This window comes from Hipposideros armiger, unplaced genomic scaffold (assembly GCF_001890085.2).
Source record: "Hipposideros armiger isolate ML-2016 unplaced genomic scaffold, ASM189008v1 scaffold_15, whole genome shotgun sequence".
In the NCBI taxonomy this organism is placed as follows: domain Eukaryota; kingdom Metazoa; phylum Chordata; class Mammalia; order Chiroptera; family Hipposideridae; genus Hipposideros; species Hipposideros armiger.
The window spans coordinates 5,085,617-5,101,603 of record NW_017731365.1 but is presented as its reverse complement, the minus strand read 5'-3'; the positions used below and the strand labels follow the sequence as shown (position 1 = coordinate 5,101,603).

At 36.3% G+C, this 15,987-nt stretch overlaps 1 protein-coding gene across 4 annotated transcripts in view; it reads left to right on the top strand.

The window, feature by feature from the left end:
• The window catches only part of MICU1 (mitochondrial calcium uptake 1), a 216,148-nt gene that overhangs the window by 43,476 nt on the left and 156,685 nt on the right, over positions 1 to 15,987 (top strand). For all 4 annotated transcript variants that reach the window (XM_019625591.1, XM_019625582.1, XM_019625577.1 and 1 more), the window contains exon 3: positions 13,437 to 13,611. In XM_019625591.1, coding sequence (XP_019481136.1) covers positions 13,437 to 13,611 — 175 coding nt within the window. The remainder of the gene's footprint in view (positions 1 to 13,436; positions 13,612 to 15,987) is intronic.

The following is a 15,987-nucleotide window of genomic DNA, read 5'->3' as shown; positions in this document are numbered from 1 at the left end:
AAAAAAAAGTTACAATGAGATGAACTATAATTATTCTCAAGTTTTGAAACAAAAATTAAACTTGGTGAAATTTTCATGTTTATGCTCAGATCAAGATTAATAGGAAAGACTCTAAAAAAAATTAAAAGTTATCTTGTCTTTGGCATAGGGTTTGTCATTTAATTTTGAATTCTTTTTTTCATCCTCTTTTTGATTCGTTAAATGAGCAGAAATAATTTTTTTCCTAAGAAGTAAGACTTAAAAGTTCTTTTAAAAAGAGGGCGCTATACAATTTTTAATTTTTTTAATTTGAAACTTTAAATTCATAAATTTAAATTTAACTAAAAACAATATATGTGATTTAAAAGAAGTCTCATACAAAAATAAAGAATAAAAATATCTTTTCCATCCCAATCCCTTTTCCGTAACAAAAAATAAATACTGTATATTTAGTGTGTGTTGTTATAGATAGTTTTGAGGTATATAGGTGAATAACAAAGTATATCATTTGGAATGTTTGCTGACAAACAAAAATGAATGTGTTCTCGGTTATACAGTATACCCAGTATATGTAAAGACCAGATATACTACCTAAATTCACTAATTGACTTAAATATGATCCTCAGAAACTATATTAGAGTACTGTTAGGGAAGGAACGTTTGTCACATTTTTACTTTTTCAATCTCAAAAGAGATACTGAGATATAGTAGTAAGGATTCAGGATTTGGAGTTTGAAATCCTGGGTTCAAACTGGCTATATCATCTATCTAATATCATTCTTCTTCAGCCTAAAGTACTTCCTTTATGAAGAGTGCATGGCTACTGGGGATGGATCCTGTCAGCTTTTGTCTGGAAATATTTTTATTTTGCCTTCACTTTTGAAGGATATTTTCACTGGATATAGAATTCTAGGTTGACTTTTTTCTTTCTATTGGAAAAATAACACTTTAAAGATGTCATTCAATTGTCTTTAGCTTTGTTTGGGTTTTACTTTTTTCAGCTTAGTATTCTCATTATATCTAAATATCCTTTTTTATTGTGGTAAAATATACATAGTATAAAATTTACCATTTTAATCATTGTTAGGTTCAGTGACATTAAGAACATTCACATTGTTCTACCACCATTAACACCATCCATCTCCAGAGCTTTTTCATCGTCCCAACTGAAATTCAGTACCTATTACACAATTTTCCAATCCCCTCTCCTCATATCCCCTGGTATTCTACTCCCCCCATTCCTTGGTATTCCAGTCTATAAATTTGACTGTTCTAGTACCTATATAAGTAGAATAATGCAGTATTTGTTTTTTTTGTTTCTGGTGTATTTCACTTAGCATATTTTCAAGGCTATGTTGTAGCATGTGTCATAATTTTCTTCCTTTTAAAGGCTGAATAATTTTCTGCTATATATTTACTATTTTGTTTATGCATTCATCTGCCAATGGATACTTGGGTTGTTTCCACCTTTTGGCTTTTGTGAATAATGCTGCTATGAACATTTATGCACAAATATCTCTTTGAGTCTGTGCTTTCACTTCTTGTGGGTGTATAACCAGAAGTGGAATTGTTGGATCAAGTCTTCAGCTTTTTTATAAAAAGTCAATGGCAATTCTTATCTTTGCTTTTAAGAATGAACTATGTCTTTTTCCTTGGTTTACTTTTATGATTTTTCTTTATCACTTATTTTTAACAATGTGATTATGACGTGTTTTGGTGCTGTTTACTTTGTATTTATTCTATTTAGGGTTTATTGATTTTCTTGGACTTTGAATTTATAGTTTTCATGAAATTTGAACAATTTTTGCCTAGATGTCTTCATTAAATGTTTCTGCCTCCACCACTCCCCCGGCCACACACATACACACACACACTTTCTGAGACTTCATTAACACGTGTGCAGAGACCATCTCATATTGCCCCACATATCACCAAGGTAACGTTTATATTTTATACAGCCTTTTTTTCCCTCTATGCTTAAGTTTTAGAAGTTTTTATTGTTGTCTCTTCAAGGTCATTGATTTCTTTTTCTTCAGTATCTTATCTGCTAAGTCTAATAATTTTTTTCAAAATTTTAGACACTGTATTTTTAATCTCTACAAGTACCATTTTAAAAATATCATTTTTTTCTCTTCTTTATGTTCATGTTTTCCTTTAAATGCTTTAACATATTTATAATCATCCTTTTAAAGTCCTTTTGTGTTTAAGTCTGTCATTTCTGAGTCTGTCTATGATTCAGGATCTGATTTGCCTGTCTCTCTTTTTTTTGTCTAATAATATTTTAAGAGGCTGCTGTTTTTTGGGTGTTTTTTATTGTGGTAAAATATATGTGACATAAAATTTTCCAATTTTTAAGATTTTTATTAAAATATATCTAACATACAATATTATCTTAGTTTCAGTTGTATACCATAGTTACTCAACATTTATATACCTAAAGAAGTGTTCACCATGATAAGTCCAGGACCATCTGACATCATATCACACTATCACAATATTATTAACTACATTACCTACATTGTGTATTACATCCCATGATTTATTTGTTTTACACCTGGAAATTTGAACCTCTTATTCCTCTTCACCTCTCCCCTCTTTTAATTTTCCAGTTACATTTTACATTCAATATTAATTTATATTAATTTAAGGTATAGAGCATAGTGGTAAGACATTTGTATAATTTAAGAAGTAACCCCCCTAACTAGTCTAGTACCCACCTGGCAGTAGACATTGTTATTACCGTATTATTGACTATATTCCCTACGTTTTACTTACATCCCCATGAGTATTTTGTAACTATCAATGTGTACTTCTTATTCTTTTTATCCTTTTCACCCAACCCCCCTTCGCACTTATCACCCCAATAAATCTAGTACCCATCTGACATCATACATAGTTATTATAATATTATTGACTATATTTCTCATGCTTTATTTTACATCCCCTGATACTTTGTAACAACCAATTTGTACTTTTTAATCCCTTCCCCTTTTTCATCTACCCGTAACCACCTCCCATCTGGCAACCATCAAAATGTTCTATGTTTTTATCTGTGAGTTTATACCTATTATGTTTGTTTGATTTGTTCTTTAGATTCCACATATAAGTGAAATCACACTGTATCTGTCTTTTGCTGTTTGACATACTCCACACAGCACAGTACCTTCCAGGTCCATCCATACCACCACAGATGGCAAGAAACCATTCCCTTCCATGGCTAAGCAATATTCCATTGTATATGTGTGCCGCCTACTCTTTATCATTCATCCATCAACGGACACCCAGGCTGCTTCCACATTGTGGCCATTGTAAACAATGCTGTGATGAACATATGGATGCACATATCCCCTCAAAGTAGCATTTTGGTTTCTTTGGATAAATACCAGAAGTGGGATTACTGGGTCTTTCTTTGTCTCTTGTTATAGCCTCTCTTTTAAAGTCTATTTTATCTGTTATAAGTATTGCTAACACAGCTTTTTTTTTCCTTTCCATTTTCATGAAATATCTTTTTTCCATACCTTTAATTTCAGTCTGTGTGTCTTTTGATCTGGTGTCAGTCACTTGTAGGCAGCATATGTAAGGGGCTTGTTTTCTTATCCATTTAGTTACCCTATCTTTTGATTGGGGCATTTGTGCCATTTACATTTAAACTAATTGGTGGTAGCTATGTAATTATTGCCGTGTTATTATTCATATTTTTTATCTTTTTTTTTTGGTCTTCAAGAAGTCCCTCTAACATTTCTTGTAATACTGGTTTTGCGGTGAGGAACTCTTTTAGCTTTCTCTTGTCTGGGAAGCTCTTTATCTGTCCTTCGATTCTAAGTGATAACTTTGCTGGGCAAAGTAATCTTGGTTGTAGGTCCTTGCTTTTCATCACTTTAAATATTTCATGCCAAACCCTTCTGCCCTGCCAAGTTTCTGATGAGAAATCTGTTGACAATCTTACGGGAGCTCCCTTGCCGGTAACTAACTGCTTTTCTCTTGCTGCTTTAAAGATTCTCTCTTTGTGTTTAACCTTCAGCATTTTAATTACCATGTGTGTTGAATGTGTTGGCCTCTTTGGGTTCTTTTTGTTTGGGACTGTCTGTGCTTTCTTGGCTTGTATGTCTATTTCCTTCACCAGGTTATAGAAATTTTCCATCATTATTTCTTCAAATAGGTTTTCATTTTGTGCTCTCTTCTCCTTCTGCTACCCCTATGATGCAAATGTTGCTATGCTTAATGTTGTCCCAGAGCCCCCTTAAACTCTCCTCTTTTTTTGAATTCTTTTGGTTTTTTTCTGTTGTGATTGTTTGATTGTTTTCTGCTACCTTATCTTCTAAATCACTGATACAGTCCTCTGCTTCATCTAATCTGCTGTTGATTCCTTCTAATGTATTCTGTTTTTTTTTGTTGTTGTTTTTGTGTTTTTTTTAGCTGAGCCATCCTGTCACCTTTTGCTCAGCTTGGGCGGGACTTGAACCGCTGTTTCTCAGAGTTGCACTCTTGAGCGAGCTCTTAACCAACTGAGCCATTCGGCTGGCCCTCTTCTAACACATTCTTCATTTCAGTTATTCTATTCTTTACTTCTGACTGGTTCTTTTTTATGTTTTTTATCTTCATTTTTATGTTCCCCGTCTCTTTGTTGAAGCTTTCCCTGAGATCATTGAGCATTCTTATAACCTGTATTTTGAACATCATTGGGAGGGTTTGACCCTTGGGCTGATTGGTTGTGAGGACTGGCCGTGAGTACAGTGCAGGAGCTTCCTTATGGAGCAGGATTTGCTTTAGCAGGGCTCTCGTATCTACCCAGCTTGCCCTTTGGGTGTATCATCCTTGGAGGCATCTGGGTGGTACTCCAGCTCATTCTGAAGTTGGCCATGAGGCATGCCAGCCAGGGGCCCTGCCACAGGCCAAATTCAGCTGCAGCTATTGTCTTGCCTGTGGCCACCTGGCATAAGCCACAAAACAATCCTCAGATGGCCACCACCCACACCTGGCTTTGAGGTGCCTTGAGGCTAAGCCATAAACCAAGGCCACTAGTGCAGTGCTTGGGGCTGCTCAGCCAGAGGTATGGGACACACCAAAGCTAGATGCTGCTTGTTTGTATTTTGTGAACCTTTAAGAGATTTTAGGAAAGTCTGCAGCATGAGCCAACACAGACCATTTGTATGGAAAAGTCACTGGAAGGGCTTGGGAATGCCTGAAAGCTGGGTGGGGCGAACAGTGTTAGCTAGGTTGATGGAGACTCAGATATGGCAGCCACCTGTTTCTGCACACTGGGAAGGGGAGATGTCAATGAAGAAACAATGGATTCTGCCAGCACTTCTGTCTGGGAGAAAGCTGACCTTCCAGCCCTTTCCCTGAAGACAGAAAACTCAGTTCCTCTCTGTATGTCCCTGGTGCCTTTGAAGATGCTGCTCCAGCTCTGGAGCTCAGAGCAAGTGGGTGTGTCAGTGAGTAAGGCCATCCGTGGGCCCTTTCGGAAGAACCCTTGGGACTCTAGTGACTCTCTGTCTCACCCAGCCACAATCTCTGCTGGTTCTCACAGCCAGAAGTTGTGGGGACTTCTCTCCCTGGCACTGGAACCCTAGTGTGGGGAACCTGGTGTGGGGCTGGGACCCATTGCTCCTTCAGGGGGACCTCCACAGCCAAGATATCCCTCCCAATTTTTAATGTTCACACATGGCTATGGGAGTAGTCCAATCTGTGTCTCTGCCCCTCCTACCAGACTCCGTGTGGCTCCTTTTGTATGTCATTAGTTGTAGGGCTTTGGTTCAGCTAGACTTTAGACGATTCTGAATGATTGCTATTTAGTAGTCTAGTTGTAATTTTGATGTGCTCATGATAGGAGGCAAGCACAGCGTTTACCTACTCTGCCATCTTCTCCTGAAATTGATATTTACCATTTTCAGTGTATACTCTAGTGATTTTAAGTACGTTCACATTGTACAACCACTACCATTCTATATCTCCAAAACTTTCTCATCTTTTCAGATTTAAACACTGTACACATCAAGCAAAACTCTCCATTCCTCCCTCCCCCTGGCCCCTGGTAACCACCATTCTGTTTTGTTTTTCTATGAATTTGACTATTCAATACATCTCATATAAGTGGAATCATACATTTGACTTTTTATGTTTTGCTTATTTCACTTAGGAAAATGTCTTCAAGGTTCATCCATATTGTAGCATGTGTCAGAATTTTCTTTTTATATTGTGTACCCAGTAACTTGTTTTTGTAAAGCTTTTTTTATACTTGGTCTTTTAATGTCTGTTACAGAATTTAAAGTGATTTACACATCACCATTATAGTATAAAAGTGTTCTGTATTTGTCTGTGTATTTACCTTCACCTGGGAGCTCTATAAACCTTCACATGTTTTCATGTTGCAGTGTAGTTTTTTGTTTGTTTGTTTAGCATTTTTCCTAATGCAGGTTTAGTGGTGATGAACTCCCTCAGCTTTTGTTTATCTGGGAATGTTTTCATTTCTCCTTGATTTTTAAAGGTTCATTTTTACTGAGCACTTTCTACATATTATCTTATTCCTTTATGGGCTACAAGGTTTCTGTTGAGAAATCTCACTATAGTCTTATGGGGTTTGCTTGTACATGATGAATTGCTTTTCTCCTGCTGCTTTTAAACTTCTCTCTTTGTCTTTTACTTTAGACAATTTGATTATAATGTGTCTTCATTGTGGATTTCTTTGGGTTTCTTCTGTTGGGAGTCTTTTGGGCTTTTTCAGTCTGGATGTCCATTATCTTCCCCAGATTCAGGAAGTTTGGGGTCACAATTTCTTTATATAAATGTTCTACCCCTTTCACTCTCTCCCTTCTTTTTTTTGGAACTTCCACAGTGTTTGTATTGTTCTTCTTGACTTTGTTCCGTAAATCTTTTGGGCAAGATTTCTTCACTTTCTTTTGTATTTGTTCCTCTGACTGGATATCTATTTTTTTTAGTTCATCAGTTTTTTCTTCTACTAGATCAAGTCTACTGTTGAACCTTCCCTAGGGATTTTTTCAGGTCAGTAATTGTGTTCTTCAGCACTAGAATTTCCATATGCTTCTTTTTTATATTTTCATCTATCTTAATATTCATTTTTTAATGTATCATTTTCTTGAGCTTGTAGAGCTCCTTTATGATAGGTATTATGATTTATTCCAGGTAATTAATATTTCTGTTTTTTTTAGGATCAGTTTCTGGAGATTTATTTTGTTCCTTTGGGCTACATTTCTTTGTTTCTTTATGTGTTTTGTAACTTTATGTTGAGATCTGTGTTTATAAAGAATCAGCTACATGCCCCAGTCTTTACAGACTGCCTTCATACAGGGAAAGACCCTTGGCAATCAGCCCACCAATAGATTCTGGGTACCTCTGAAACTTTTGCAGGGAGAGTACAACTTTTCTGGGCCTGTGTGGGCAATTTCTCAATTAGAGAGACTTGCCAGTTTATTTTTTCAGGACACTGTAATCTCTTGCTCTCCCTGGTGTTTATCTGTGGCACTGCAAGTTCTCTGGTCTGAGAAGACCGAGAGTAGGGTGGCTTGTTGCTGTATGCCAGCTTCCCATCAGCACCCAAAGCCAAGTGACACAGAAACCAGTCCTTCAGGCAGCCCTTTGAGGAGCTAGAATGCTAGGCACACATTCCACTTCTTTCCCTCCCATCTGAAGGAGAAGCCTCAAGTTGTGTGCCTTTTCCAAATTACTCCAAACTGTGTCCGCTGCAGCAAGCCACCTCGTGTTCTACTTTGTTCTCAGGGGCCCCAGGCATGCAAACTGTGCCACTTCCGTCAGTGCTCCTAGTGATTTGAACAGAAACCAGTCCCTTGGGCAGCCTCTGAATAGACAGAATGTTGGACATGCATTCCATTCTTCTCTTTTCCTCCTTTGGGAGAAGTTGCTAGGTGGGGCGTTCTCTCCCTGTGCTGAGCTGTGCCTGCTTGTGGGAAGGGCTGACATAAATCAAGTGAAATTGCTCTTCTTACTCATTTCAGTGTTTGTGTTCCTTTCATTGTGCTTGCCTGGTGTACTGCAACTTCTTAACTGGATTTAGGAAATTTCATAAAGTTGTTTTGATCTATATATCTTTGTTAAATCAGTGCTTCTGTGGGGGCAAAAGCTGGGACTTTCTATTCCACCATATTACTGACATCTGCCTAATAATGATGTCATTGCATATTTTACATTGTGAATGTTACATTGTTGAATGTCTGGTTTTTGTTGTTTTTCTTTAAAAGTATTGATTTTCATCTCGTCAGACAGTTAATTTATTGAAGAACCTGCTTGATCTTCCAAGGGTTTTTTGTTTTGTTTTAGGCTTTTTTAAAGCATGACTTAGAGTATCTTTTGCTCCAGGGCTAATTTAGTCCTACTAAATCATGACCCTCCTACAGTATTCTATAATCTGTCAAAATTTGTACATTTCCTGCTCTTGAATTCTAGAAATTATTTGCCCTGCAACTCCGTGGTAATTGTTCTTTGCCCAATTTTGGATAGTTTAATCCTAAGAATGTACTGCTTAATGTTAACTTAAGGAGACCCCGTGTAGATTTTTCTTTGTTAACTCCCTTTTCTCTGGTCCTCTTCCCCACCAGTTCTAGTCACCTCAGTTTCTCCAAACTTTGATCTGTCTTCTCAGTTTAGCATAATTACTGTATTTTGCTTGGGATCCCCTTGCTTATGATCTGGAAAATGTATCCAAACAGGAACTTCATGTCAATTATATGTCTCACTTTTCTCAGAAAGTTGCTATCTGATGTTCAATATTTAAAGGCATTTGTTCCAAATATTTTGTGCAGTTTTCTGTATTTTTTCCCTCTGTGGAAAGGCAAGCCTAGTATAGTTATGCCATTGCAATTTGAAACAGAAGTCCTTTTTCTATACATGATTGTATTTCATCAATTCTGTAATGTTTAATCATTGTTATATCATTATTGCAATGGCTTCAACTATCAGGAATAAAATAGGAAAAAACAAAGTGATTCTTGTAAGCATGCAACCCCAAGGTGGTAAAAGTTGCACAGATGTAATAGGGTATAACCTGTCAAATATGCATGAGCACCATTCAGAGTATTATGATATCAGCCGTAAGTTTTTCAGAAGTAAATGCTTCTTGATTAATGGAACTGATAATGCAGTGTGGTTAGGGGAGTTTCTGTTACACCAGATGACACTGAAGGTCTGTAGATTTTCTTTTTTAGAACTTCAGGTTTTTGAGAAGCCAGCTCATAAATTACCTTTTCCAGGAGGCTTTTCCTGACCCTTTCTCTGTCCTTACATGTTCCTTTATCAGTTTTTTTGTTTTCCCTATTGACTAAGTACTTCTTGAGGACAGCGACTATCTTATTCATATTCATCTTAGCAAACAGTGTAGCCTTTGGCAGCACTTGAATGATGAATTGAATGAATGCTGTCTCTTTGCTTTATGCATAAATAGCTTGGGCCTCCACTTTACCTGCCCATCATCTTTTAGCTACACAAGACTCTTCAAAGGGAAATAAAGCAATAAAATGATCCTGTATATAACTTGGTCAGGGTTGCAAGGAAATTTGAGGTAAGGTCAAAAGGTCGGTTTTGGACCAGGCTGGACAAAAGTTTAAGTCACTGAGGTAGTTTCTTGTTGCTTTTGGAAACACTTATATTTAGGTCTTTTAAAAATATATATTTTTTTAGCCTTTAAAAAATCAATAATTGGGTTGGCCGAGTGGCACGTTGGTTAAGAGCTGGCTTGGGACGCCAGCTCTGAGCAGCAGGGCCCCGGTTTGGATCCCACATGAGGGCCAGTGACACTGCACACTCCACAGATAAGATGGTGAACAACAGCTCGACCTGGAGCTGGGCTGCCATGAGTCATCAGCAATGGCGTAGGCTGCAGCCCCTGCTGCAGTGGGCTGCCATAAGCTAACCTGTGTGGCCGGCAGCCAGCGTGAGCAGCCAGCAGCTGGTGTGAGCTGCCAACAGCCACAGTGAGCGGCCGTCCAGAGGCCGGCAACCGATCTACCTCACCCAGGAAGAGTGCAATGATAATACCAACATGGGCCAGTGAAGTAACGTCCTCCACAACTAGACCGAAGAACAAAAGGACAGCAACTTGTCTGTTCCCCTTTCCCCGAATCCCCAGCGCTGTTCCCCTCCCCCAATTCCCCAATAAAATCTTTTTTTAAAAAATCTATTATTATTCTTGCTTAAAAATTTAAATAATTTTTTGCTTTTGTTAGTATTTAGAAAATATTATTTGCAAGTAAATGAAATAAAAACTATTGATTTAAATCTTCTCTGGTCACATGAATGGAATACATTAAGAATTTTGTCATATTGCAGTATCTTAATCCCAGTGTATTTTCTACCACCCCTTTTTCTGGTTAACATATGAAGTCTGACAATTAAGTTTGTGAATTCATCCTAGAAAAAGTGCTACATACTTCATTGCTGGATATCACTATGGTCACCTTCGAAGTACTCCCGTTGGGAAGCTATGCACCGATGCCAGTGCCTAGTCCACCCTTCAAAACAATTTTGGAGCTCTTTTTCTGGAATGCCCATCAGAGCTGTCGTCATATTACCTTTGATGTCATGAATGTCCTCAAAATGTCTTCCTTTCAATATTTCCTTTATGTTTGGGTAAGGAAAGAAGTCATTGGGGGTCAGATCAGGTGACTAGGGAGGGTATTCCAATACAGTTATTTGTTTACTGGCTAAAAACTCCCTCACAATCAGTGCCATGTGAGCTGGTGCATTGTTGTGATGCAAGAGCCATGAATTGTTGGTGAAAAGTTCAGGTCATCTAACTTTTTCACGCAGCCTTTTCAGCACTTCCAAATAGTAAACTTGGTTAACTTTTTTTGGTCCAGTGGGTACAAATTCATAATGAATAATCCCTCTGATATAAAAAAAAAATGGTTAGCAACATCATTGCAACAAGTTCACAAACTTAATTGTCAGACCTCGTGGATGAGGATTTCCATCTTTTTAATCAGCAACAGACACATTGCATGCTTTCTCTGTGTAAGGCATTGGGTTGGGAACTCTGGATACTTAAAAGAAAAGAATACAGTGTCCAGTCTCTTCTTAATGACCTTATCTATTAGGTTGAACCATATGACATTACTGATATTTGACAATTTTGATTTTTAAAAACAATGATGTCATTTGAGTTAACCCAATAGTTAAAGAGCAAGATGGATTCTGAGAAAATATAAATGTCCATACAGAGCATTTAAATTACATGTTATGATTCAGTCACTAAATGGTATAGGAATTTGAAGAAATAGAGTCATTACCTTGGATGAGGAAGTTTGGAAAATCCTCATAGAATAGATTGTCAGTTTCGATCTCTTATCACCCAAAGGGGCTTTTACCGAACATTCAGGTTTTTTATTGCTTTTGAAAACTAAATGAAACTGGAAATCCCATCAGATCAGTTGTCTTCATGTTGAATATTTTTTCATGTACAGATTTTTATTTGTATACTTGTTTTTTATTCTTTTGGTCCCACATTTCTTCTTTCAATGGATTTTTTATTGCGGTTAAAAAATAACCAAAAAAAATCCATAAAATTTACCATCCTGACCATTTTTAAGTGTACAATTCAGTAGTGTTTAGCATATCCACATTGTTCTCAAACAGATCTCCAGAGCTTTTTCATCTTGCAAAACTGAAGCTCTGTTTACCTGTTACACAAAAATTCCTCTACTCCCTTCCCTGCAGCCCCTGGCTACCACCCTTCTACTTTCTGTCTCTCTGAAATAGACTATGTTAGATACCCCACATAAATGGAAGCTTACAGTATTTGTCTTTTTGTGACTGGTTCATTTCACTTTACATAACGTCCTCAAGGTTCATCCCTGTTGTAGCATGTGACAGGATTTGCTTCCCTGTTTTGTATTTTTTAGTCTCCATAAAAATTTTTTTTCCATTAAAAAAAAAAGTTGTACATAATTAATGCATACAACTTGATGAGTTGGAGATAAGTATATACCTTTGAACTAGTACCACAATCTATGCCATAAACCTCCCCCACCACTTCCAAAATTTTTCTTCTGCTCTCTTATTTATTATTATTAGTACAGCATTTTTTGTGATAAAACATTTAACATAAGGTCTATCATCTTAGTAAATTTTTAAGTATACGATACAGTATTGTTAACTATAGGCACTATGCTGCACAGTAGATTTCTAGGACTTATTTATCTCGTATAACTGAAACTTTGTACCCTTTGACTAATACCTGTCCCCCATTTCTCCCTCCTCGGAGTCCTGGAAACCACCATTGCACTCTCTGCCTCTATGAGTTTGACTGTTTTAGAGTCATCGTATGAGTGGTATAATGTAGTATTTGTCCTTCTCTGTCTGGCTTATTTCACTTAGCATAATGTCCTCTAGTTTAATCTAGGTTATTGCAAATTGCAGGATTTTCTTCTTTTTTAATGCTGAATAATATCCCATTGTATATACATACCACATTTTCTCTATCTATTTGTCCACTGATAGCCATGTATTAGCTACTGTGAATAATGCTGCAGTGAACATGGGAATATAGATATCACTTTTGAGATCCTGATTTCAATTACTTTGGATATATACCCAATAGTGACATTGCTGAGTCATATGGTACTTCCGTTAGTTTTTTGAGGATCCTCCATTCTGTTTCCTATATTAATTTACATTCCCACCTACAGTGTACCAGGAATCCCTTTTCTCCACATTTTCACTTGCTATCTGTTTTTTTATGAAAGCTATCCTACCAAGTGTGAGGTAATAATACCTTGTTGCAGTTTTGATTTGTAGTTCCCTGATGATTATTGGTGTTGAACACTTCTTCATATATATGTTGGCCGTCTGTGTATCTTCTTTGGAGAAATCTCTATTTGTTTCCTTTGCCCAAGGAAATGTTTAAATTGGGTTATTGGTATTTTTGCTATTGTGTTGTTAAGAATTCCTTATATTTTTTTAATATTAACTCTTCACTAAACATACAGTTTGCAAATATTTTCTCCCATTCCATACATTGCCTTTTTATTTTGTTGATTGAAACCTTTGCTGTGCTGAAGCTTTTTAGTTTCACATAATCCTGCTTGTCTGTTTTTGCTTTTGTTGCCTGTGCTTTTGGTGTCATATCCTTTACTTTTAAGGCTGAATGGTATTTTGTGTATATACCACATTTTCTTTATCCATTCATCTGTCAATGGACATTAGGATTGCTTCCATGTTTTAGCTATATTGTGAATCATGCTGCTGTTAACATGAGTGTGCCAAATCTCCTTATTACTCTGCTTTCAATTCTTTGGGATAAATAATCAGAATTGAGATTGCCAGATCATATGGTAGTTCTAGTTTTAATTTTTTGAGGAATATCTTCATGTAGAATTTTTCACAAATCTCATTGCTGTTGCTCCTGCTAAGCTGTATCTGAAAATCTTTATTTGGTTAATATGATGGACCTTTGTGATTAATATAGATTTCTTTTTTTGTATATCCAGAGCCCTTGCAGAATCTCCACCATCTGTAAACAACCTAAAGAGTGAACTTGGTGATAAAGGGAAGAATAAAGATGAAGGGGAAGTTGGTAACCTTGAAAAAAAGGCTGCAAGTGATTGTCTTGAACCTTGTCCAGAAGAGAAAAAGAAGAAACGTTCTGGATTCAGAGACAGAAAAGTATGGAACACAGTTTTATAAGTTAATCAAAGATTGGAATAATTCAGTCAAGTCTCTGTTGTGATGTGTTTCACGTGGTTCATATTCACTTTGTAGTTGTTCACCTCTTCACTATTTTCCATCATGTTCTAAGGCAAACGTACTCTTGGAATGTGGCATTAATGGGGGTAGTGGAAAAGATCTCAAGTTGGTAATCAGGAGTAGCGTATATTTTCTGAATTCTTTCAATTCAACTTTTTAAGGTGATTCTTGCTTTCCAGATCTTTCTGATGTTCAGTGTTCTCATATATGTTAATTGAGTCTTTGTGGTATTATTGATTTATGATGCCAAGCTGTAAAAGCAGAATAAATCTCTTTGGAAATATACAAATATTTCCAGAAAATAAACTGATTTTGAGGACCTTCAAATGATTTCAACATTCTATGTACCGTTAACAAAACCTGCTGTTTATACAGCTCTACCTCAGAAAAGTTTCAGTTCCGCTATAATAATGCCTGTGATATTGGGCATTTGAATTCAGCAGACACGAGTGATGAAGTCAAAAGGTAAATTTGTTAGATATTTTGCATGTTAACATTAAAATTCAGGTAATTGCCTTCATTTGCTAAAATATAGCTAATCAATGCAAGAAGATAATTTGAGTTATTTCTGTGTTGTGTGTTTGTGGTATATATTTGCAAGAAAAGTTTCTTTGAGAAATTTGGATCTTCTGTTTGTCTGTTTAGGTGAAGTTATTCAATATGTTTTTCACTTCCCAAATCCATTTCTTATTGAGGCAAATTTGAACAAAAGGTATATATCACAAGTTAATTGTCAGCTATCCCAGCATTTCCATGATATATTTATTTAATCTTTTTCCCTGAATGAATTCAGGGAAAGTTCAAATTTATCTTGCTCCAGCAGTTTCACTTAGTCAAACTTTTACAAAGTAGAGCTAAAATGACCCAAATAAACATTTATTCTTGAACCTTCTATTTTCTACTCCCACTAGAAAGATATGCTCAGCAAATGACTATATCTCTTACTTCACAGAAAAAAATGAAGGCTATCTGTGTAAATAGTTTGTAAGTCTCATAGCAATAAAACCTTTCTAATCTGTTTGAAATAATTCTTATTTCTTTCACTAAAGTCTCAGTGGAAGAGCTGTTTTTCCTGCTCAAGGGTAACCATTCCATATTTTATCCTGTCTCCCCAAGAACCTATTTCAACACTTATTCTTTCTCTGTACTGTTTTTTCGTTACTCTGTCTATTCATTCTTTTATATAGTCTACATAGGCATGTTAAAAATTGTTTTATCTTTAATTAAATAATAAACTGCATTATTGATCATGTATTGTTTTCTAGCTACTGTCTCATTTACATTCTTTCCCTGTGATACCAAACTGCTTCAGTCTCTACATGCTGTTTTTGGCATCTTCACTTTTCATTTTATACTTTTTGCTTTTGTTCTTTTATGTTCTCTTGATTTTCATATACTATTTCAAATATCCAAGAAAAAAATATTATATGAAACTAAATATTCAGTTTCATATTATAAAACTGAAAATCTACACCCATTAAATAATAACTCCCTACTACCTCCTTCCCCCTGCCCCTGGCAACCACCATTTTACTTTCTGTCTCTATGATTTTGAATACTAAAAGAACCTCAGACAAATGGAATCATACAGTATTTGCATTTTTGCAACTGGCTTGTTGGGCTTAGTATAATGTTCTCAAGGTTCATCATGTGGTAGCATCTGTCTGAATTTCCTTCCTTTTTAGGGATGAATAATATTCTGTTGTATGTGTATACCACATATTACTCCTCTGTTCATCCATTGATGGATACTTGAGTTGCTTTCACATTTTAGCTGTTGTCAATAATGCTGCTGTGAACATACGTATACAAATATTTGAGACCCTACTTCTCATTCTTTTCATTTGCATTTCTGTAATGATCAGTAATGTTGAACATCTTTTCATGTGCTTATTGGTCATTTGTATATCATCTTTGGAGAAATGTCTATTCACATTTATTGCCCATTTTTTAACTTGGTTCTTGTTTCTTTCTCTTTTTTTTATTGTTAAGGTTAGGAGTTCTCTAGATAATCTGGTTGTTAATTCCTTGTCAGATATATGATTTGTAATATTTCCCCTCATTCTGTTGGTTGCCTTTTTACTCTGTTCATTTTATTTTTTTTTAAGGTTTTATTGGGGAATTGGGGGAGAGGAACAGTGTTGGGGAATCGGGGAAGGGGAGCAGACAAGTTGCTGTCCTTTTGTTCTTCAGTCTAGTTGTGGCGGACACCGCTTCACTGGCCCATGTTGGTATTGTGATCATTGCGCTCTTCCCAGCTGAGGCAGTTGGTCACCGACCATTGAACGGCCACTC